Below are 24,106 nucleotides of genomic sequence, written 5' to 3' on the forward strand. Positions count from 1 at the left end.
TCATTTACTTCGTTTCTTTTTAAAAAATCTCTTTCTGTAATTGAAGTGCATGTGTCATTTTTTCATGTCCTAAACTTCTGCTATAATTTTGAATTATTCATCTTTATTTGATGGGTCTTCTTCATACCATTTGCGGGTTATAGCTTTCTTACTTGTTGCCAGTAATATCTTAAATAGATATCTATCCTCTTATTCAAGTTTAAATGGAATATCTCCTAGATAAAGCACATTGAATTATCTAGGAATATGAAGATCAGAAATATTATTAATAGCAGAGAGTACAGTTTCCCAAAAAATGTCAATTCACAAAGTCAGAATATGTGCATGATGTGCCTCTTCTAACCCACAGTTCCTCCAACAAGGATGAGGAGTTTCCACTGTTATAATTTAATTCTTGGTGTAATAAACAATTTAATTCGATAAAAAAAAACCTTATGCCACATTCTTGAGCTTGCTGAGGTATGTGGGACAGCACATATTTAGCTCATTGGTCTTGATCAAAATTTTAAAATAAAGCCTACTTCCTTTTCCCATTTTAATCTTTTGTAGTCTGTTGAGAGTCCTATAGAATTACTTATTGCTCTATATAATTTTAGAAATTGTTTTAGTCATACTTTTCGTGAATTAAAATCTGAACAAGCTGATTGTTTAAATCCTCATCCTGTTTTTCTGTCAAATAATAGCCCAGCAACTATCTAAATAGATCTTGATTTATAAGACCAGTTCATCTTTAAAGTTTTGAAGCATTTCATTCTGCCATCCTTTATAATTGTACAAAATGTAGAGATTCATGAATATGTTCATTGTTTAAATCTATTATCCATAGGCCTATGTTTAAAATCTCGGTCATGCGCCACCCAATAATATATAGTATAATATTATATGGTATAATATTCATACATACAGGTAATACAGTGCTTATTGTTTATATAGAAGACTAAAATAGCCCTAAAATAATGACAATAAAAATAGTACATAAAAATTAAAGCATTAAAAACATAAAAAAATAAAATCATTTATTTATTTATTAATTTTCTTTTCGGCTAAGTCCCTTTATCAATCTGGGGTGGCCACAGCGGAAAGAATCGCCAACTTATCCAGCATGTTTTTATGCAGCGGATGCCCTTCCAGCCGCAACCCGTCTCTGGGAAACGTCCACACACACTCATTCACACGCATACAAAACAAACAATTTAGCCACCCAATTCACTTGAACCGCATGTCTTTGGACTGTGTGGGAAACCGGAGCACCCGGAGGAAATCCACGCAAACGCAGGAAGAACATGCAAACTCCACACAGAAACGCCAACTGACCCAGCCGAGGCTCGAACCAACAACCTTCTTGCTGTGAGGCGACAGCACTCCCTACTGCACCGGCAAAATAAAATCATTATATTTATTATTTTTGGACATTATTAAAAGCAATGAAATGAGGAAAAACATCTAATGTTAATGTTAAATGTAATGCAATTTAGTAGCTTTTTTAGCAAAATAGAAAATGAAGCATCATTTCTTATTATTATTGAGTAAAGAGGATAAATTAACAGTGTATGAATATTAAATGTAAACATGTTCAGTTGTTTATGTTTCAACCAGAAGGTCGCTGATTCAAGCCTTGGCTAGGTCAGCTGGCATTTCTGTGTAGAGTTTACATCTTATCACTGTTTCCGTGGGTTTCCTCTGGGTGCTCCGGTTACCCCCACAATTATTCGTATGTGATTGAGTGTGTATGGATGTTTCCCGGTGATCAGTTACAGCTGGGTAGAGAATCCACTGCGTAAAACATATGCTGGATTAGTTGGCGGTTCATTCCGCTTTGGCGACCCCAGATTGGTAAAGGGATAAGCCGAAAAGAAAATGAAGGAATCAATCAATTATGATTGAGTCCTTTAAGCAGCCTTTTATTATTTTTGCTGGTAAAAAACATTATATTTGAAATAATAATAGTAAGTATATTAATAATAACATTAGTATTATGTATAACTGAAATACACATGTGGCAATAAATACATTATTTTTTGATAATTATAACAAGTCTAAAAATCATAGTTATGATTCGTCAAATAACAGTTTAATGATATGCACCATTTTACCTTGATCTGACTTTTCCATTTTTAGGGCAGTTGTCGTTCAAGACGATTATTATGTTGGTCTATTATCTGTAACCCACATGTGTTAAGGAGAGCGCATGCGCAGACGCGTCTGTCAAACGATAAATGCCGAACCAGACTCGCAGGAAACTCCTCCCTGTTGACAACACGCCGCTCTCACAGCGCAATGGTCTCCTGGATTATTTCTAGGCTTGTGGTGTAAGTCATTATTCTACTCTTGTAAAGCATGTTCATAGAGATAAATAAGAATTCTGTGTTTATTCTGTATATCAATGTGCTGTTTTACACCTTCTTGATAACGCGAGGATTTTTTCCAGCGCGCCTCTTAATTCTATACAGAATAGAAATAAATAGAGGCAATTATATATCAGGCCTGATTTGTGCTTAGATTATCTTTCATTTACATATTAATAGGCCATCATAAAAGAGGCTGTAGTACACTTGCAAGCTAAGCGATAAGCAGTAAGAATCTGACACCATGGTGAATTATAAAACAGGGTCGCTCAGACATTGAAGCAGCTCGTTTTATTCAACACCTCAATCTAGAACACAGTAGAAATGCTCAATCTGAGGTGTAAATATGAAGCCTGTTTTTTAAGGTTTGGTACATGAGAGCAAGTCTTTGATGTGTGTGAGTCATAAAAACAATGGGATGGTCAGCTGGTGAACACTTGTGTGCAGGTTTTCTCATTATTTGCTTCATTTTTTTACACTAAACCTAATACTAATTACCATTAATGTACGTTTAGCTGTGTGGCTTCAGTAGGTTTGCTTGCTGTGTGTGCAATCTCTAAATAGCAGTTCAATTCATTTTAGTTCATATCCGATGACATTGCACATATGCCAGCACTTGTGCAGCACGCTAGTCTTAAAATAGACAATAAAGCTGTGTGTTTTTGCTCGGAGTGCCCTATATAGTGTGTTTGGTGGGAAATGTTTTGTTTTGTGGGTCTGGGTATTTGATCGGGTCTGAGGCGCAGCTGTTGCTGGGATAAAGGACACTGGAATAGACCCCGAAATGCTGGACCACAGGTGCAGGCCACTTCTTTTTGGTTATCCAGCACTTTCAAATCACCCGTTTAACCTATGGATATAGCAATGCGAAACCACCATTCGCTTTGTGCCGTTTGGTTTTGATCATGCGCCCTTGACGAGCGTTCACTTGTCGGGTCTATTTTTATCAAGCACGCAGAATGTAAACCTGGGGGTCGCGCGGATCTGTCGCCTGTTTACGTGCTACAATGGCTCTTCAGCACGGAGGAATTGCATGAAATATGTTCTGGCTTGAGTATAAATGAGACTAGAGGCCTATAAAGGGCAGTTCTCTTGCAAATATCAATAATGGAAAGGGAGTGGAGCGGTTTCCTTTCAGGGAAGTGGACCTAGAAGGCATTTATAAGTGGCCTTTGTTGTGTAATTTGTGTAATTGATTGAAATCACATGATAGTCGAAAATAAAACAACTAATCTTACAATAAAACACAAACTCGTTCTGAAGAGATCTGACCAGTTAGTACATACACAGATGAGGTAATACTTGTAATCAATGATGTCATTTTGCTGATTTGTCTACAAGTTTGTTGTCACACTTTACTCGGGTATATATTATTTTAAAATGTGAGTATTTTTAATGTCTGTAGCCATCCATTGTTGGCCAAAAGACACATACAAAACTATTTTAGTTCATCTAAAACAATAAAAAATACTCATTTACTCTTTAACACTCAAGTGGTTATTAGTTTTGAGGTTTTTTTTTTCTCATATTGAACACAAAGGAAAATATTCTGAAGAATGTTGGTAAGATAGTAGCCATTGACATTCATATTAGGATAAAAAAAAAAATTATATTTTTTGCCAACAATCTGGTATATCCTTTCCTTTGTGTTCAATAGAAGAAAGCAAACAGGTTTGGAACAAGTGAGGAATGAGTAAGCGATGAAAATATTATAATTTTCTTATTAATTATCCTTTTAAGCCACCTCAATAGCAGATTATGCTCATCAACAGGAGAAAAAATTCTCACATTTAGAATGTGCCAACACATTGATTGACAATAAATGAATGACTCACTAAATATGCAATTTTGTCTAAGTTTCTAATATGAAATAGTTTAATAATACATTATCTACAATGATATACAAACATAATGAAATTTGGCAAATCAATAAATTGTTTATGCATTATTATAAGCTATAATAGATGTTTAGGCAAGGTTTTCTTGAAGTTGAAAAGACATTGACAGTGATATGCTCTTGAACACTGTCATTTTTCTACTCTAAAATATAAAAACATTTATTTAACAAAAGATAACATTTAGAAACTCTTTCAACCTGCTAAGATATGCCATGTACTTTCATTTTATAAGCTAACCATAGCAAAGAAATGAGTGAGAAAACAGTTCGCCTAAAAATTAAAACTTTTTAGTCACCCTCAAGTGATTCCAAACCTTTATTAGTTTCTTATTTCTGTTAAACACAAAAAAAGATATTTTGAAAAATGTTGAAAATGGTCACCATTGACATCCATAGTAGAAAAAAACAAATACTTTGGAAGACAATGGTAAAAGGTTTCCACCTTCATTTAATTTTAGCATTCATTTTACAATTACCGTAAAATACTATAGATCTGGTATGTATGCATCATGCTCACAGATCATTCAAATAAAACTGTATATTTGAAAACCATTAAATATAACTGTAAAGCTATATTTGAGAAAACAGACTGGTTATAATGAATCCTCCTTTTTGTGTTATGACACTTTGACATTACAATATTGAATGACCCTTTTTGGCATTACCCTGAACATGGTAAATATTAACTTCACGTTTCAAGAGCAAAAGAAAATCTCTCATGAGCTTTAAATTGTCACAAACTTCTAAATTCCCCAGAAAAAAATTACCTTAGTCCTTCACATTTGAATATATCGCTTTTAAAAAAATATATTACAAAAAATTACATGCTAAAAATGGTGGGTTGTTGTAACCTAATGTTGGGTCAAATATGGATAAAACTATACCACTAAGAAATAACTAAATTAAATGTAACTAACTTAACGTAACTTAAATGTTATAAAAAATAACCTAACAGACATTTGTAATTATATAAAAAAAAATACTTTGACAAGACTTTAATTTCAGTAAATTGATATACTTTCAACTAAAACTGAATATTGAGTAGGGGTCGGGGCTTTCTTTTTGCACATTATTTCTTCATTCAAAGAGCATGTAAATAGAGCCTAGTGCGATTTGAGAAACTAGAAGACAGTACATGCCGCTAGTATCACGCGTAATTTTGGAATGAAAATTTCAATAGAACAACAGCATATAATCATAAATTTTCTTTTCGGCTTAGACCCTTTATTAATCTGGGGTCCGCCAATCCGCCAACTAATCCAGCATATGTTTTATGCAGCTGATGCCCTTCCAGCTCCAACCCATCTCTGGGAAACACCCATACACACTCATACGCTACGGACAATTTACCCAATTCACCTGTACCACATGTCTTTGGACTGTGGGGGAAACCCGGTGGAAACCCACGTGAACGCGGGAAGAACATGCAAACTCCACACAGAAATGCCAACTGACCCCGCCGAGGCTCGAACCTTCTTGCTGTGAAGCAACAGCACTACCTACTGCTCCACCGCATCACCAGAACGACAGCATATTTTAAGTCTGTAAAATAAAGTATTAAAAGTGCTGATGATTGTGATAGTAAGTGTTGTATTGTCATCTTTTAGGTTGTATCTCAGCTTTAATGTGCTTTTTAAATAAATAAATAAAAAACAAAGCCGCTGCTTGCCATCGCGACAGCAATAAGATCCAATGGAAGGCTGATCGCTTTTACTCCAAAATGGCGGAATCGCGGGGCTGTTGCTGAGAGCTGCTGTTGCAATGAAACGTTCTATTGAGTGTCGCCTCTTGGTGATTCTAAGCTCTTTGCTCCATGGCAAACTAACGGTAAGAGGGGTGGTTAAGAATATTGAACTGTCAAACTGACATCATCAGAGAAGGTTTGTTTGTTTTCTTTTGTGTTTGATTTTGTATCATGTAATTTCATGTATCACTTTGCATTATATAAAAAAAAATTAACCGACAGAAAGACTGCCACTTAAAACGCAGAAGCACATGCTCAGATGTTGATTAAAGGTTACCAAAACAAGCTTTTTTTCAGTGGATTAATTTTTTACCTAAAGAATAACAGTGTGGTCTAGCAAAATAAACCTTGCAAATTTTGACTTCACTCACTCTTTAAACAAACATTACAAAACAACTCATTCATTCATTCATTTTCCTTGGGCATAGTTTTTTATTTATCAGGGGCTGCCACAGCGGAATGAACCACCAACTATTCCAGTATATGTTTTGCGCAGCAGCTGGCTTTCCAGCCACATACCATTACTGGGAAACAGCCATACACACTCATTTACACGTACGCTACAGCCAATTTAGTTTATCAAATTCACCTATAGCACGTGTCTGGGCTGTGGGGAAAACTGGAGCACCCGGAGGAACCCCATGTGGAGAACATGCAAACTCCACAAAGAAATGACAACTGGTCCAGTCGGGACCTCAACCGGTGACCTTCTTGGTTTGAAGCGACAGTGCCTACCACTGAACTACCGTGTTGCACAAGACAACTCATGGCATATTAATAATATATCAAGATAAATGCCTTTCTGTTTTGCACTTCTTTATCTTAATCATGTTGTGTCTCTCTCACAGGCTGATATTTGGTACCCTTTACCCAGCATACTCCTCATACAAAGCTGTTAAATCGAAAGATGTGAGAGAATATGTAAGTAAAGCTCAGATACGCCTTCATCATCTCATTAACATTCATGTTTATTCGCTTGCTTTTTTCATGAACTCTTTTATTTTCCCACAGGTAAAATGGATGATGTACTGGATAATATTTGCACTTTTTACAACAGTGGAGGTGATTACTGATATCTTTTTGTGCTGGTAAGTACAGTGCTCCATCATATCCTTTTGTTAAGGATTACTCACATTTTTAATTCTGCGTCTGGTATATGGTTTGATGTGGGCGTTATCTAGTATGACACATGAGCATACTGTATGATTGTCTTTTTGAAGGCTCCCATTCTACTATGAACTCAAAATCGCCTTTGTGGTTTGGTTACTTTCCCCGTACACAAAGGGATCCAGTGTGCTGTATAGAAAATTTGTCCACCCCACACTGTCCTCCAAGGAGAAGGTACTGTCTTTCATGTGATCTGTTCACTGTTCCTTTCAGTGTTTTGCCTTCAGAAGATCTATTTTTACCTCTTGTCGTTGCTGGAAAAAATATGCAGAGGAACTACAGAGCTTACACTAATTCTTTTAAAGAGGAGTTCACCCAAAATCGAAATTTCCATCATCGTTTACTCACACTTACTTGTTCACAACCTGTTTGAGTTTCTTCTTGAACACACAAAAAGATATTTTGAAGAATGTTGGAAACTGGTAGCCAGTAGTTATGTTTTCATTCTGCACATTTTGGAATATTGTGTACAAAATGCTTAATGGAAACGCCAACATAAAACACATTTTGAAAAGTTGTGCGCACAACTGAGTAGAACGCATCTTTTATTTTATAAGTAAAAATGTGCATAAACTACAATGCAAACACATTTACTGAATAAATTACAACATGCACATCAAAAAGTCATGTGAATTTGTTTTAACAGATCATTTGATAATAAAAATCAGTGCGATGGGATGGCATTTTAGTTGTTTTTACACTTTTCTCTCTCACAGTTCAAACCTAATGGCGCCCAACAGCCAGTCCAGCATGTCCAGACCAAGCGGCAACTTCCCGCTCTCCCTCGGGAGGCCAATATGGAAGTAACTGAAACTGCAATTTATTGAAAATCTGCTAGTCCTGGCTCCTTAATAGAGCAAATTTCAATTGAGCCCACTGTTAGAATGGCCAACTTTGCAGCAAAATAAAGGTGTTTACAGCCTGGTACAAAGAACACTTTTGGTTCATAAAGCTAATATTGCCCTTCATAACAACTGTGAGGGGGGTGAATTTTTTTTTATAAGTCATCAGTGTCCTTTATATTAGGTTATATTAAGTTTGCATAATTAAGGGCGTGGTCACTTGATTGACAGCTAGGTCTCGCTGTCGCCGTCACTTCACCTCAGCTGACTCCAGCAGATAAGCCACTGATTTTGGCATATTAATCATATTTTTGTTTTGTTTTATGTGGCTTTACACAGTCAGTTCCCTTTTGGGATTATTTCCTACAATTATCAGATGATAGGGGATGCTGTGTGCACTTAATTGTGCTCACAAACCATTCACGTGGCCTCCGTTTACCATGTGAGTAAAGGTATACACTTATATACCATCTCTATACATGTATTTGTTTTATTTAAGATCATTTATAATGTTCTTTAGAGCTGTAATGCACTCCAGAATCTGACAGATTGATTAGATGTGGACTGTAGAACAGTCATCTGAAGTGTTATCATACAGTATTATGCTAGATTTCATCAATAGTCTTTCATGTACTAACACAGACTATATCTGAAGAGTTTGGAAGTAATTTGTGTTTTCCTCCTGTAGACAAACATCATAAGAACAATACTTAGTGGCTCAATGTATCACAGCAGTGTTTTTAAAAGACTAAACACTTATTGATATAGTGTACAGCCAAGCACATGTGGTCAGAACACAAACGAGTCGCAGGTGATAAAGTATTACGATTTTCCCAAAGTGAAGTGTGTCTACGCTTGGTCCAAGCAAAATGCCAGCAGGTATCTGTAGCTCCCATCACTCTCCGCCTCTTTGCCCTTGTTTGGTATCTCGCCGTGAGTGCGATGACAAAGGAACAAAATGTCGACGGTTGGCCGCACCTACTTGTGGCTTCTTTTGCGCTCTTCAGAAACCTATGGGTGACGTCACGGATACTACATCCATATATTTTACAGTCTATGGTCCAGACGTTCAACTTGTATGATGGTTATCATCTTCCTCTGCCTTTTGGTTGCTACCGCCGGTGCCTTTGATGCTACAGATTTGATGATGCTACGGAGAAAACTTTCATTCATGTGAATTTGGCAAGCTGAACGCATTCAGTTCTGAACAGGAGACACGGCGCAGAGGAGATTGATTGACAATGGCCTACTGCCAATCAGGACGCAGAACACAATGCGCTGTAAAAAAAAAAGCGAGTCAAATTAAATTTTAAAAATTTGCGAAACTGCAAGGCCGTGAAAGGTGAGCAGCATTAATGGAAGTGACCACTGTAATGTACACAACACAAACAATTTAAGAAAACGCATTGTGATTTCTCACAACCAATGCAAATAACTCCGAACACAATAGAAATGTTTCAAGGTGACCCAAAAACGTGACAAACCTGGCTGGAAATGGATTTTTCAGGTGTTTTCTTATTGTGTTTGCATTGTGAGTATCTGCAACACGTATGCTGTCTAACTGATAAAAATCTTATTTGCTGGTGTTTTTTGTAATTGCATGTGTTTTCTTAAATTGCATCGCGTTAAGCTCACCCAACCACTGTATGTTTTTGTCTTTCTAAAATTCCTCAGCCAAATTTCATTATTAAAGTAGTTTAGTTTTATTATCTCCCATAACTGTCTTGACCATCTGCGCTACCAAAGAACATCTCATGCCCCCAAAAGAAAAGGCGCAATAGATTTATTATATTAAAAAAAGTCCTACACTGGCTTCTCAAACCAACAAATTCCATTTTTCTTTTTTAAATTTTGCTCCAGTTCATTAGGAAGTGATGATATTGATCTCTTTGACTCACTGGATAAAAACTAATGCAATATTTCAATTTAGCGTGCACGTTTACTTCGCATCTTTGGATGAAAACATTGCCATTGACTTCCAAAGTATGTTTTCCCTACTATGGAAGTCAGTGGTTACTAGTTTTCAACATTTTTCAAAATATCCTGTTTTGTATTCAAGAGAAATGAAACTTAATCTGGTCTGGAACCATTTGAGGTTTTTGGGTGAACAATCCCTTGAATATTTCATTTAAAATTATATAAGCAAGCAAGGATCAGCAACAAAAGCTGTGGAGAATCTCAACAGATTGTAATGCTTAGAAACTGAATTTCGAAGTCAAGGAGGAAGTGCACATTTGTCTTGTTTTCCTGTAACCTTTTGCGTTGATTTCCCTGGTTGAGCAAGTTTGAGCGATGCTCAGGAAACAGAACTGGGATTTTCCACAGGCTTTTTCTTCTTAAGGCAGGAAACTCGTCAGGAGGACACACTAAGGGCAAATGCATTTGACAAACACCAAAACACTCTCTATTTAAGTGTCCTTTAGCTCATACACTGTAAAAAATGCTGGGTTACACACAATGCCTTCATCTTTCCCAATACAAATCGTTTTTACAAAGTGGATAAGTGGATTGAACAAAAAACAATCAAGTTGTCCCTAAAAAAAATTAAGAGTTATGTTTTTTCAACTCATTTTGAATACAGTAAGTAGTTTGGAACAAGCAGCAAAAGTCATTTTTTGAGTGTAGAAAGCAAGAAATGCTGATCTTAAAGGACACAATAGCAGGCTTTCAGTACCATATCTGAAATATTCTTTATGACTCTTTCTCAGGACATCGATGAATATCTTTGCCAAGCAAAAGATAAAAGCTATGACACCCTCATGCATTTTGGAAGGAAAGGCCTGAATGTAGCAGCAACAGCTGCAGTAATGGCTGCCACTAAGGTAATAATCCAGTACCGTTCCCTTGTTGTTTAAGGAAATGGCACTGTCTTTGACAACTGTACGTAAATCTCTTGAAATTGTTTGTCAGTTTCAAAATTCTGTTTGCAAAATGATCAAAATCTAAAGATATGTCTGGTGTTCATCAGTGACTAGCAGTAGCAAAAAATAAACATAAATATGTACTTGAGTAACAAATTAAGCAAACAACAAATGAACAGTTTTAAAACACAATAGGTAACACCCCATAGGAATGTAATAAGAAGTAGTTGTCCGTACGTTGTGAATATTGTCATATATGGTGGGGAAAATAGGTATTGGACACGTCAAAAATTTTCCCAGAAGATATATTTTTAAAGGTGCTGTTGACTTGAAATTTTCACCAGATGTTGATAGCTACCTAGGAAATCCATATATGCAAAGAAAACAATATTAATTAGTTTATAAATGAAGTCATGCAACATAAAATGAAATGACGCAGGGAAAAAGTATTGAACACATGAAGAAAGGGAGGTGTAGAAAGGCAGTAAAAGCCCAGACAACAGCTGAAAGCTCTCAGTAGTAAGAAAACAACCTTTGGCCCTTCCCCAGTGTAAATGAATATTCGCTGCTTCAGTTCAACATCTACATTACCAGAAGATAAAAGCAGGGTGGACATTTCAGCAAAAAAATGATCAAAACACAGCCAAGGAAACTCTCTGATGCTTTCAGAGAAAGAGAAAATCAAGCTGTAGAATGGCCCAGCCAATCACCTGAATTGAATCCAATAGAAAATACAAATTAAAGATCAGACTAAATAGACGAGACCCACAAAACCATCAAGATTTTTACACCCTGCTGAAAAACCCACACCTGAGCAGTTTATGTCAATTCATTTTCCATATAAAAGGCATCTTCAAAAAAGCTTTTTATTATCAAGTATTTAATATGTTTCAGTAGTTCAGTGCTTTCTCCTTGTCAATTAATTGTTATTACACAACTAATTTTTTTAAATTTTTTGTTTTGTTTTATTTTTATGTTTGTATTGTTTGGGTTTTCTACCAACATCTGGTTCAATTTCTAGAAAAAAACATGACATGTTCTATACTTATTTACCCTGCTGTATGTCAAAGAATAGAAGCTAGTATATTATTACAGCTCTATGGAATACTTTATTCTGATGCGAATCACGACGTTCCAAGGTGTGTTATTCCCTGTTAACAACCTATAAGGAATAAATTAGTGCTGAAAAATAGCCTAAATCTAATAATAAGCAAAATGTGTGAAACAATGTGAAAGAAAATTACTTTTAATAAAATGTAACATTTAAAGTAGCAAACAAAATCCCTAATATTTTAAATTAGTATTAATAAATAAAAAATAAATTGGCTTTCGATGTCTAAAATAGACCTTTTCAAATTCCTTGATATTGCAGAAATTCCATGAACCTTTATAGTACAGTGTAAGTGTTTAATTAAAGACCTGGTACATTATTACAGTTCGGATTAATGTTTTGTGTCTAATTGTATAAGTTGGATATTGTACAACCAGCTGCTGGTTTTAAAAGAATAAAGAGCTAAAATCTCCACTGATGAGCCTTTCAGCCTTTTGAGAATATGGATTAACTTACATATATATGACATTTGGATAATTGAAGCCTTGTTTTAGCAAAATCTAGTTAGGACAATGAAGTCTTTTGGATGAGATTGTTTTTTAGGTGTTAAAAAATTCTTTAATCAGCACTTGACATTAAATACTTAATTATTCTATAAATGTTTAAAATTAAATGCTTTTTTATTAAAACCTTGTCTACACTGTAAAAAGTGATTAGTTACTTTCTTTTTTAAAAAGTTAGTAAACCTATTGTTAATTGGAACTGTTATGTTGACTAAGAAGAAATGTACATTAATTTATTTAATAAATTTAAGGCAAATAGGTTACTCACTTTAAGTAAAGTCAACTAATTTCTTTAAAAGCAATGGGTTTACTCACTTTTTGTATGTAAATCAACTATAATTTACAGTCCAGAGTGAAATTTCAGTTCAAATGCCATCAGTCATAATGAATACACACTATTGAATTATTCAGTAACTAACTGTGCATGGAAAAGCAGTGTGTCATGTTATATAATAGTTTATTAAAACCTCAAATAGAAGTGAAATACTGATTATTAGTTTATTTTAGAGAAATCTTTATATTTGACCGGACTGGATATACAACACATTCTTCCAGATCTTCATGCTCATTTGGTATAAACAAAATAGATAGTTGATGTGACAGTATTTAGAGCTTCTAAAAGAGTTTGATGTTCTTTATGCAGGGCCAGGGCGTTCTGTCCGAGCGGCTCCGCAGTTTCAGCATGCAGGATCTGTCATCTTTCCAGGCTGAGGGCCAGACAAACAGCGCTAGCTCTGTAACCACTCAACCTGCAGCCGCGCAGCACAGAACGCGAACCATGATGCGCAGCAAATCAGAGACTGGCTACAGCAAGGGTAAGCAATGCTGAGACAAATGAGTGCTGTTTTCACCTTTAACCCTTTAAAAGAAAATCCTGCTATCAGCCAATCAAATTGCTTCTAATCCTGTTTGGTTTACCTACTTTTCTTGATCATCCCGGAGATGTAATTAATCTTTAAATTGAGCGTTGTAATCCTGCCAGAGTTCTTGGTAAATGTTTGATTAGGAAATTTTTGGTTGTTTACATATTTGTAATATTATCTAATTCCCTGAAAAAATTCATATTATATCTCTTTAATTTAAGTTATAGGTTTTATTTAATAGGGAAAAAAATCTCATTGTGTTTTATTACTGTTATTTATTGTGTAGAAGATAAGAGATTTTAAGCAGAATGTTACTGCTGCTCTTTTTCATACAGTAAAGTTGAATGAAATGCTCCAGAAAGCATTGTCTTCTGCAGTTCATTCCAGGTGTTATGTCATTATACAATGGCTTTGTATGAGGAACAGGCTGAAGTTTTCACTTCCACTTTAGCTCTCAAATCTCATTTATGTTTGCAAACATTTCATATGGCAAATAAGGGCCAGTTTTTTTTTAGCGTGAGTTACATTTTGCTGTTGTCTTCTGTTACACCAAAGTAAGAAAGCCATGTTCATTTGTAATTATACATTAATACATTATCCGTTTAACCATACTGTATCTGTTTGCAATCCATTAATTGATACATGCCTGTAAGCACTGTTCAAACCATGGATGACAATCATAACAGTAACTATAAGGTTTTAAAATCCAAGTCCACAATACAGCTATAAGTGACTAAAATGTGGTTCTTCTGCTCTTCTTTTCCATTTTTTCCAAATAAATATGCACTAACCACTAAATGCTTTTGTGTCTAGTTAAAAAATGTTTTCATTTCAATTTTTTTTCACAAACGGTTTTCTATGTGAGCGGCCCCTAATAATAACAACATATAATAATATTAAGGAAATCGCTTTTTAGATTTTTTTCTTCTTGAGTGAAGAATGCTAATCAGAATCCACTTGTCGTTTCACATGTCTTTTTAATTCCCTGAGACCTTCGTTAAGTTTATCACAAATTAAGACATCATAGATTAAATCTGAGAGCTCCCTCATCCTCCATAGACAGCAACTGTCCCGAGTTGTTTGTCATTGATACATTGGAATTAAAACATTGTCAGAACTTTCCATGTGACTTCAGTGGTTCAACTGTAATCACACAAAGCTCCAGGAATTTTTTTATGTGACTGTAAAACTTTCAAATCAACTTTGTTCACCAATGTATTTGGGTGTGTTTTTACTCTGGGCAATATGCATGCAGGTCGAAGGTCTCAGGGCTTGAAACGATATGAACGTGAGTAATTAATAACAAATTTTATTTTTGGGTGAACTAACCCTTTAAATCTACAAATTACATAACAGTGATGCACTGCACATTTAAAATAGAAACAGTATAATGGTTACTTTTGTATTGCTAATAAATGTATCATTATAGTACTAACTTTGCGTTATAATTCTTGATGTAAACTGTCCATCAGTGTCTGCCTTCCATATGATTCAAAGTCTTTTGAGTACAAGAAGTGATTGGCTACAAACAAATGCAGGGTTTCCTGTTACAGTTTTAGATGTGGGAAACCCACTTCACCATTGTTTAAAAACATCAAAATGTTCCAGAATCAATAGAAAGTACACTCACCGACCACTTTATTGGGTACTCCTTGCGTTATTAACATTATTGAATATTATCACATAGTTGCTACAGACTTGTCTTTAATTTAAATCTCCAGTTTCACAATCACAAAGGTGGATTGAGATCTGGTGTCTGTGGAGGCCATTTTTGTTTAGTGAACTCATTTTGATGCTCAAGAAGTTTCACGCATTTCATATTATTTGAGCTTTGTGACATCATGGGGCACTGTCCTGCTGGAAGTAGCCAAAACAGCATGGGTCCACTGTGGTCATAAAGAGCTGGACATAATCAGCAGCAATGCTCTGGTGGGGAATTCAAATGATGCTCAGCTGGTACTAAGGGGCCCAAATGATGCACCGCAATACATCAACGGCACCACTCTAAACAGCTGAAGGCAGAACGAATCCATGTTGTAACACAAAAATCTGATCCTACCATCAGAATGGTGCGGAAATCAAGACTCATCAGAGAAAGCGACATTTTTTACCCAGTCTTCCGTTGTTCACTGTTAATGAGCCCGTGCAAACTGTAACCATAAGCAGGCCGCACACTGGACTTTACATTGTTTTCAATGTGTTCAATGTGTTTTCTTGTTCTTATCTGACAATAGGGGTTTTCTGCTGCTGTAGCTCATCTGCTTCAAGACTTGGTTTATATTCAGAGATGCTCTTCTGCAGATGTTGGTTGTAACAAATCATTATATTTGCTCATAATCCTGACCTCTGGTGTCAAGGCATTTTCTCCTATAGAACTGCAGCTCACTTGATACTTTCTCATTTTCAGGCCATTCTCTGTAAACCCTAGAGATTGTTATGCATGAAAATCCCAGTAGATCAGTTTCTGAAATACTCAGACCAGCACATGTAACTGACAAACTTGCCACATTAAAAGTCACTTAAATTTCCTTTATTTGCCAAACTGATGACCGGTTTGACCTTCAGTAGATAATCTTGACCACGTCTACAGCCCTAAATACACTGAACTACTTCTGTTCGGTTGTTAAATCTGACATCATGTGATGTGATACAGATTTCAGGTCTAATTTTGCGCTCTATCAGACTATAAGCAGAATTAATAAATGGTACTAATAAATGCTCACAGAGCAATGTAATCAATTTTGAAATCATGATCATGGCCAGAAAGCAATACTTTTTTTATCAATTGTTAAAATATATAGTGTCTGTGAGGAAGCATGTCCATAGACTGTCGTGTTCACCAGAATATTGTAAGAGTTTTACTTTAATGTTTGATATGATTAAAATTTGGTCATAAACGAATAATTATTTTATTAATTCAAATGATCTGCAGCTTGGACCCAGCAAACAGTATTCCATACTTCATGATATAACAAGTGCATATGACTAGCTGATCATATTTATTGAGACGTTGTTCCTAATAAAGTGGCTGATAAGTGTACACTGCCTCCTTCCCCAGTTTTAGCAGCATTGTCCTTCATGCCGTATCAGAACTAACTATAGTAACTCAACAGTGTCTTTTAACTTCAAGTCTTCCATAATGACACAGATCTAAAACACTCTGTATGAAAATATACTCAGAGTTGTGATTTTAATGTGCTCTTGTCATGGTACAGGCCATGACTTTGACATGACTGAATATGAGCTGTTGAACTTGGAGCAATCTAAGGAGCCTCCCATCCCGCCGACCCCCACACCCATCCTGACCCTATCACAGCCCAATCTGCCTCAAACTGAGCCTGTGACTCCACTACCCTCCCCTCCGGAGTCCCAGGATCAATCCTCACCCCCAACCGTAGCCTCAGAGGAGCCTCAGGAAAAGGAGGATTTTATCTCATCTTCACCGCAGTTCAGATTTAAGAGACGCGCCCCTGAGGTACCTTGGATTTGTCATGGCTCGTGGTTGACTTGCCTGGCTACACTGGGGCTCTGTTAGCTGTGCTGTGACTTACTAACCTACTCAATCACTAACTAGTGCTGCTGTTTACCAGCAAGTATCAACTGAATGAGTGAGTGTCTGACACTCTCACCTCAGGTCACCACTAGTATTCGGTTACAGCGAGTCACTGGAGAGACGTGACTGTCTAAGATGGCAGGGAAAGATAACTCAAGACTCTATGATGAAAGAATGAAACCCTTACAGTTCCTTATTTGTTTATCACATAAATATAAGGATAAGTTTGACAGACAAAAGAATACAATGACGACAAACAAGAAAACTAGTTGGCTTGACAGTAATCTATAATGTTATACAGTATGTTACTCTTACAATGCCACATCTCACACTGTACATTATAATTAGTCAAAAAACAGCCAAGATGTTGTCGCAAACGTGTATTCGTCAACTGCTGGAAGTGATTTGAGTTCATAATTTAAAAAAAAAATCATATTTTTGTTACATTTTGTTAAATCGCATCGATCCACTTTATAAAACAGGCATTAACTAATTTATTTATTTATCTTTTGGAAGCTTAAAAAAATTTTCACTATTGTTGACGCCAGTAGCTAAGTGTTTATGGTGTCTACATACAGCACTTAGGTGCTCACGGAGACCCGAGTTCGATTCCAGATTTAAAGGTGCATTAGGTGATCTGCCAAAATGCTGACCATTTAGCGTAATAGCTTTGAAACACAGCATGCAATCGTATCAATAAACGGAAGTGAACCTCTAACTGTACAACAAACTTTAGTTTATATAACTTTCTATTTGTGTGTATGTCTATGCATCACCTATCTTGGTGACAAGTGAGACTAACCCACTGCAAACAATGATAATGTCTGCTTGTCTCCACCAAAAAAGACGTAGATAGACGCGAGCAACTCTCTGTATTTTGGTTTTGGTAACAAAGATTAAATGCAACCAAAATTCAGTAACCGTGATAAGCGATATGTGATTTTGGTGCTTTGTTTTCATGGCCGTCACCTAGCAACAGCTGTACACAAAACAGCAGTTGGATGACGCAAGCGTACCAGGGTTCAGATGGTAAAAAGATGGTGTGAGCACAAACCAGCCGAAATTGTGGCAAGGGGGGGGGGTAATCGAACTTGGGTTTGGTTCAAGCAATTGAATCAAATGTGAAAGCACCCTTAATCTTATGTCGTACCCACAATATTAAAATACATATAACAAATACATTTAGACCATTTACTTTAATCATTACTATTGGCATGTGAAGAGTCTTTCAACCAGCACAATAAAACATTGTCTGATCACCTACTGCACCTTTAAGGTTCTTTGCTGATTCTTCCCACACGTTTTCTGCTCACAATGCATTCCTATATCCACTCTAAATTAAAATTAAGGTTACAGTGTCCACTATCTAACACCATTAAACAGCATGAAAACTACTCCAACTTTGTACATCCAATGTAAAAAAAAAGTAGAATACAGTGAAGATGACTTGAGGGTGAATAAATTATGGGGTGATTTTCATTTTGGGGTGAATTACTCCTTTAATATGCCACAATTATGACTGTTTCCTAAATACAGCCGTATTTGTTGTAATGCCGACTTTTTGTCTTGCATTTATCAGATCACACAACTTTATTTTTTGCAATTTAAACTTTAAATTTAAACTAATTCTGGTAGGTGTTGACAATGTCTTAACATTTCAACCCAATTTCTTGTAATTGCAACCCTCAAAATAATTTTAACTTTATTTATAGTATTGGGACAAATACTATACTATTGTATTGGGACAATATCCCAGTTGAAATCTCCTTTCTATCTGGAATTATCTCCCAAATTGTAACTTAACTTCTTTCTTTTTCCATTTGTCCTGTTCTCAGAAGTAGTGCATAAACAAGGAGAGCATCTGAAATGTATCTGTTTACTGTGGATATAATGCCTCGTCATTGTTTTAGTTTCAATCATTTTGTTCTTTTTAAAGCTGGTCTACCAGTTTAGCCTTTGACCACACTACAGATATAACCAACCTAACAGGCTAAATGCAGGCATTTGCACACAAAGCACATTCAGTCATGCATTTTCCAATCATGCTGGGCCTTTGTTTGTCCAACCATAAATTGACACGTCATAGAAAGTGTGTCCCTGCTCATGCTGACCTGAATCTCTGATCATGTTTATTTGTAAAAAATAAACATGAAGTGTGCACTGCTTGTTCATTTATTAATTAGACATACACTCACATATCTGTTCTTTCTGTCTCTCTCAGCCTCCTCCTAGACCTCTAAGACCTTTCACCCGATCCAGATCCAAGAACGCCCTCTCTTCAGACACTGAAGCCATGTGACTGTGCGTATATGCTCCCAGAGTGCTTTAGCCGTCTCACCTGCAACATGAGGAGATGCAACAAGAGAAGGCAATGACAAAAAAAAAGAGGAATGCAGCCAAAATGTTCAAATATTCAAAAGCAGCCTTGCTCTGTAATGAGGTAACCAAAGCGATGCGCAACCTTTCGCTTCTGATCTTTGACACTCAAGGGGAGGGAATCCATTTTGGGTAACGCTGCTGCTCTGAGACTTTGGGGTTGTTTTGTACATATTTGAGCGTAGGCTGGTATGATTTTGGGAGAAACAAGCGCATGCGTGTCCTTTTGGTTTCTGTGGTCACCCCCAACCATAATCACTATGGTTCAACATGCTTCATTTTTAGGGGGAGTGCATTCATCTTTGTTTGAGTAAATTCCTGTAAAAGGACAGATCACCCCCCCCCCCCCCCAACCTGAAAAAAAAAACAACTCACTATTTACTCCTATCTTTTATGAGTTTCTTATTTCTGTTAAACACAAAAGAAGATATTTTGAAGAATGTTGGAATTAGGATTGAGGATCGAGAACCCGTTTCATTTTAGAATCATTTCAAATTTTTAAAAACCAGGGATTCAATATGATGCCTACATTTTGATTCTGTTTAGCAATTTTTTACTTTTTCGGTCATTCTTGCATAGTGAACGATAGTTTTATCTATCTACCAGGGCCTGCTTATGCACTAAGGGCTCTATTTTAATGATCTAAGCGCAAGGTGCAAAGGCATTAAGGGCGTATCTGAATAAACTTTCACTATTTTAAAGATGGAAAAATATGGTCTGCGGCCTGGCGCATGGTCTAACAGGGTTGTGCTTGTTCTCTCAATAAGTTATGGGTGTGTTTTGAGCATAACGCACTTTAAACCAATCCGAGTCTCATCTCCTATTCCCTTTAAGAGTAATGTGTGTTGCACCATGGCGCATTTGCTATTTACATGGCGGATTTTGTAATTGGAAAAACTTAACGCTTCACTATAGTTAAACAGACCATCTGCAGTGTAAGGATAAAGATCGAGCCTCCTCCATTCAGCCTCTTTACTTTCTCTTTACTTTATTTTTACCTTTACTCTTTACTTTTGTGAATAAGGAAACAGTGTTGTACGCACTCCACTAAAGACATCCATTAGCCTACATATTTAATTTTATTTGTTAAGCGCAAAGATTTGTTTCAAAACTATTTCTAAATTCAGTTCTATTTTCTAGCAAACAAATAAATGAACAATAATAACGAAGTGTCGTCAAAAAACTGTTATATCCAACACACGTCCTATTCTTTTGCCATATATGGTGATGCATACGACTCCAAAACCTGACTGGTGGACAAATCTAAACTTTTTATATTACAAATTAATTTTAGATTACAAATATACATATGCATAAACAAAATAATACTGCTAATAATAATAACATTATAAAAATGCAAATTGTCATGAATGAACTGAAAAAATTTAAAATTAAAAGTTGCACCAAAGCAAAAAGCAAATTATGGCATACATGCCTTGCGCCTTATTGTGCCGGGTGTGTGATAGGTACTAACAGCAACAAGCCATGACAAATGCAATACATGTGACAAAGATACTTTGTGCAATAGAGGAAGTACCTCTAATATGATGAAACACAATCCTGCGACAATACCCCAGATACAGCTAATATTAGAGACACACTCGGGTATATAAAGCTAAAAACAGATTAGGGGTGCACAATATATCTACATCGATATCCCAATGTGCGCATCCGCAATAGTCACATAGCAAAGACATGCAATGTTGAGTCTGAATTATAGTAGAACCAGGAGCCACAGAATTGTATTTAATCACTGTATTTATACATAATTTATATGATTTGTGCAAAAAAAAATTCTTATTTAGAATTTTTGTTTTGTTTCTAGTTCAAATGTCTACATTTAAAAGCAGAAACAAGATTATTTCACTTATCCCACTGACAGGTAATTTAGCTTGTTTTAAGGAAAACCTCTTAATTTTGACTTATTTCTTCTGAATGTAAAAACTAAAAAATATTTTACTTGCTCTTTGAGATATTTGAACTGGAAATGAGATAAATGGTAAGAAAAGCATTTTTGCATTGTGATTATTCGATTTTTGCACTTGAATACTGTTAGACTCTCCAGAAAACTGTCTAAGAGTGCTATTCAAACCAGCTTGTGAAAATCATTTCTTTATATACCAATATTAATCACAGAAAAATATCGCAATATCAGATTTTCCAATATCGTGCAGCCCTAAAACAGCCATCTTCGAATTCCTGTCGCATAAAGCTACAGCCTATTGATTAGACTAAATGTCACAAGAATAGAGGATAGAACATTTACTATAAGTAATAGTAATTGAGAATCGTCATGAACCGATTCAATAAGCGAAATCAGAATCACTAAAATTAAAGTGGTACACAACCCTAGTAACCACTGTCATCCATAGTAGGAAAAACAAATAGTATGTAAGTCAATGGTTACCTGTTTCCAACATTTTTCTAAATGTTTTCTTTTATTCTGGTTAGGCAGAATTGTAGGGTGAGTAAATGGTGACTAAATATTTATTTTGGGGTGAGCTATCCCTTTAAAAACTACTGAGTAGCAAGGTGTTTCTGAATCCGTCTTTGTTAGAATTATAGTGAAACTGTATTGCACTGATATGGTTGTTGTGTTTGAGTGCAAACATAACGTTTAATTCATGATTTATTATGTGTCCGTGCAAAGGAAGGACTTTTAATGCAAGTTTGTAGATGAACCAAATAAGGGTATTGATTACAATGCCTGATTTGTAGATGGACAAAGTGCAATGAATTTCAAAATTTTGCTAAATGTTCAATATTTGATTCATAAACTTCATATATAAAGTTATGTAATAACCATCTGGTTAAAATGCACTAAAAACTAGACAGAAAAAGTTGATGTTTCTTAATTCACACGTTGATATTTCTTCATCACTTTAGTTATTAAGCATGTACAGTATTTTTGATCATTTAGAAATTGTTCAAACTTAAAGTCCACATGAATCTGAAGTTGCTGAGACTTTTCAACATAATGATGTATTTCCATCTGAAATGGAATTTTGATTAGGGGCGAGGCTTTATTTTAGCGCTCCTTCTCTCATCTTTTTCAGAAAACTAAAAGGTGTGGCTTAGCATATGACACCCAAACCCTCAGTGACATCATCAGAGATGGAGCTGGCATTTCAGAGCGGAACAAATGCGGCAATTTTAATCAAAGATGATCAAAACACACATTTTTTTTCATCAGATAAACTTACATAGATGAATTGATCACCTTAAGACTAACAACATGCGATGACAAAATAAACATTCGAAATTTTGATTTCATGTCGACTTTAAGTATATCCGACGTAATGTTTTCTGTTTATTTCTCAGCTTGCTTCTTAAATCTCTTCATTTGCTTGACGTCGCATGTATTCACGTTGACAGTTTGAATGTGTCACAGTTTTTGGCCTCTACTTTCTGAGCGTGTTCAGTATTAAAGTACCTTATCGGAGTTAATGCTGCTGATTCGGTACAACATAAAGCGGGTCCTTCACTCACTGTAGGAATTTTACTTTTGTAGCACTCACAAGTAAGTCATATATGGGAGAAACATGTCTGTAACACTGTGCGATTATTACACAAGCATGTGTCACTGCGTAACTCATAGTCGGTGTTTAGCATTCCTGATCACAATGGAGAGATTTGCAGAGCTGTATTTCTCTCTGGCAGGGGAGACTTTTATGAACTATAAGGGATTGCGCTGGATCGAAACACATTCTGTCCACCTTTGTTTCTTTTTAGCGTGGAAGTAAGTTGTTTTATGTAAATGTGTAAAACTTTATTAGCTGCTGTTGTAAACAGAAGAATAACAAGCACAAATACGGTAAAAGGGTGATTCCTGGTATTCTGTGCCTTTTGGACATCATAAAACTTTAAAATAATTCAGATCCAATTTTTTGAAAATCAATTTTAGATAATCATGAAAGTGAGATGTAAAATAAAAATAAAATAGTTAATGACAGGTATAAATTTAAGTAATTCTGAACCAAATACAATGAGGAGGGCCAAACATGTACACCCTGTATTATTTTACACCCCATTATGTATATATGTGAGCAGTTTCATGCAAATGTCAACCTTGCCATGAAAAAATTACATATTAGCCAACATAGCGAAACCTTTTCTGGGTTTTGTTGTGTAAGCAGGTCCTTATAAATGCAAAAATGTAAAATTAAATAAAATCAATCGTTTTTGTTCTATAAAGAGCTAACGTATTCCCTTTTACTGTAAATAGCATTACTTCTTTTGAGTTGTGCAGTTTAATACACAGAATTTCTACAAAGTAGTTTTTTTTTGTCACATCCATAACGCATGTTTATTTTCATTATTTAAAATATAAAAAATGTTTACAGATTGATATTTTTCTGCTCCAATAACTTTGTTATTAGTTGTTTTGGAAAATATAAACATATGTTTCCTTATAATGTTAGCATATACCTTCTCTGTGAAATTATGTTTTGAGATTTTACTGCAAATATCACATCCATAACGCTGGAATTGCTCATATATATATATATATATATATATATATATATATATATATATATATATATATATATATATATATATATATATATATATATATATATAAGCAATATAATATCAAATCAATAACAATAAATCATTTATTGACTAAAAAATTCTTAAGATAAAATAGTTCATTTTAACCTAAAGTCAGCCTTTACGCTTTTTTTCACACAAAGTTAACACAAAAAGTAAAAAAAAAACTGTTACGCTTATTTTCTAAATAATAATAATAGTAATAATAATTTCTATTTCTTTTTTTCTACATAACAGTTTGGACATTGAGCCTGACCACATCAAATTGGACATTTAAATAAAGAAGACACAGT

At 35.4% G+C, this 24,106-nt stretch overlaps 1 protein-coding gene across 2 annotated transcripts; it reads left to right on the forward strand.

The window, feature by feature from the left end:
- The first annotated feature begins 2,243 nt into the window (after nt 1–2,243).
- On the forward strand, nt 2,244–23,457 carry reep1 (receptor accessory protein 1). 2 transcript variants are annotated; one of them, XM_021467468.3, is made up of 8 exons: nt 2,244–2,309; nt 6,835–6,907; nt 6,998–7,074; nt 7,207–7,327; nt 10,704–10,817; nt 13,114–13,285; nt 16,549–16,808; nt 19,108–22,550. In XM_021467468.3, exons 1-8 carry the CDS (start codon nt 2,278–2,280, stop codon nt 19,183–19,185), a joined length of 927 nt encoding a protein of 308 aa, XP_021323143.1. In that variant the 5' UTR covers nt 2,244–2,277; the 3' UTR covers nt 19,186–22,550. The 2 variants fall into 2 exon arrangements, with proteins under 2 accessions (XP_021323143.1, XP_073783831.1); XM_073927730.1 differs by lacking the exon at nt 16,549–16,808 and having other exon boundaries at nt 19,108–23,457.
- Nucleotides 23,458–24,106: the final 649 nt, after the last annotated feature.

Source organism: Danio rerio, chromosome 17, assembly GCF_049306965.1.
Source record: "Danio rerio strain Tuebingen ecotype United States chromosome 17, GRCz12tu, whole genome shotgun sequence".
Taxonomy (NCBI): Eukaryota; Metazoa; Chordata; class Actinopteri; order Cypriniformes; family Danionidae; genus Danio; species Danio rerio.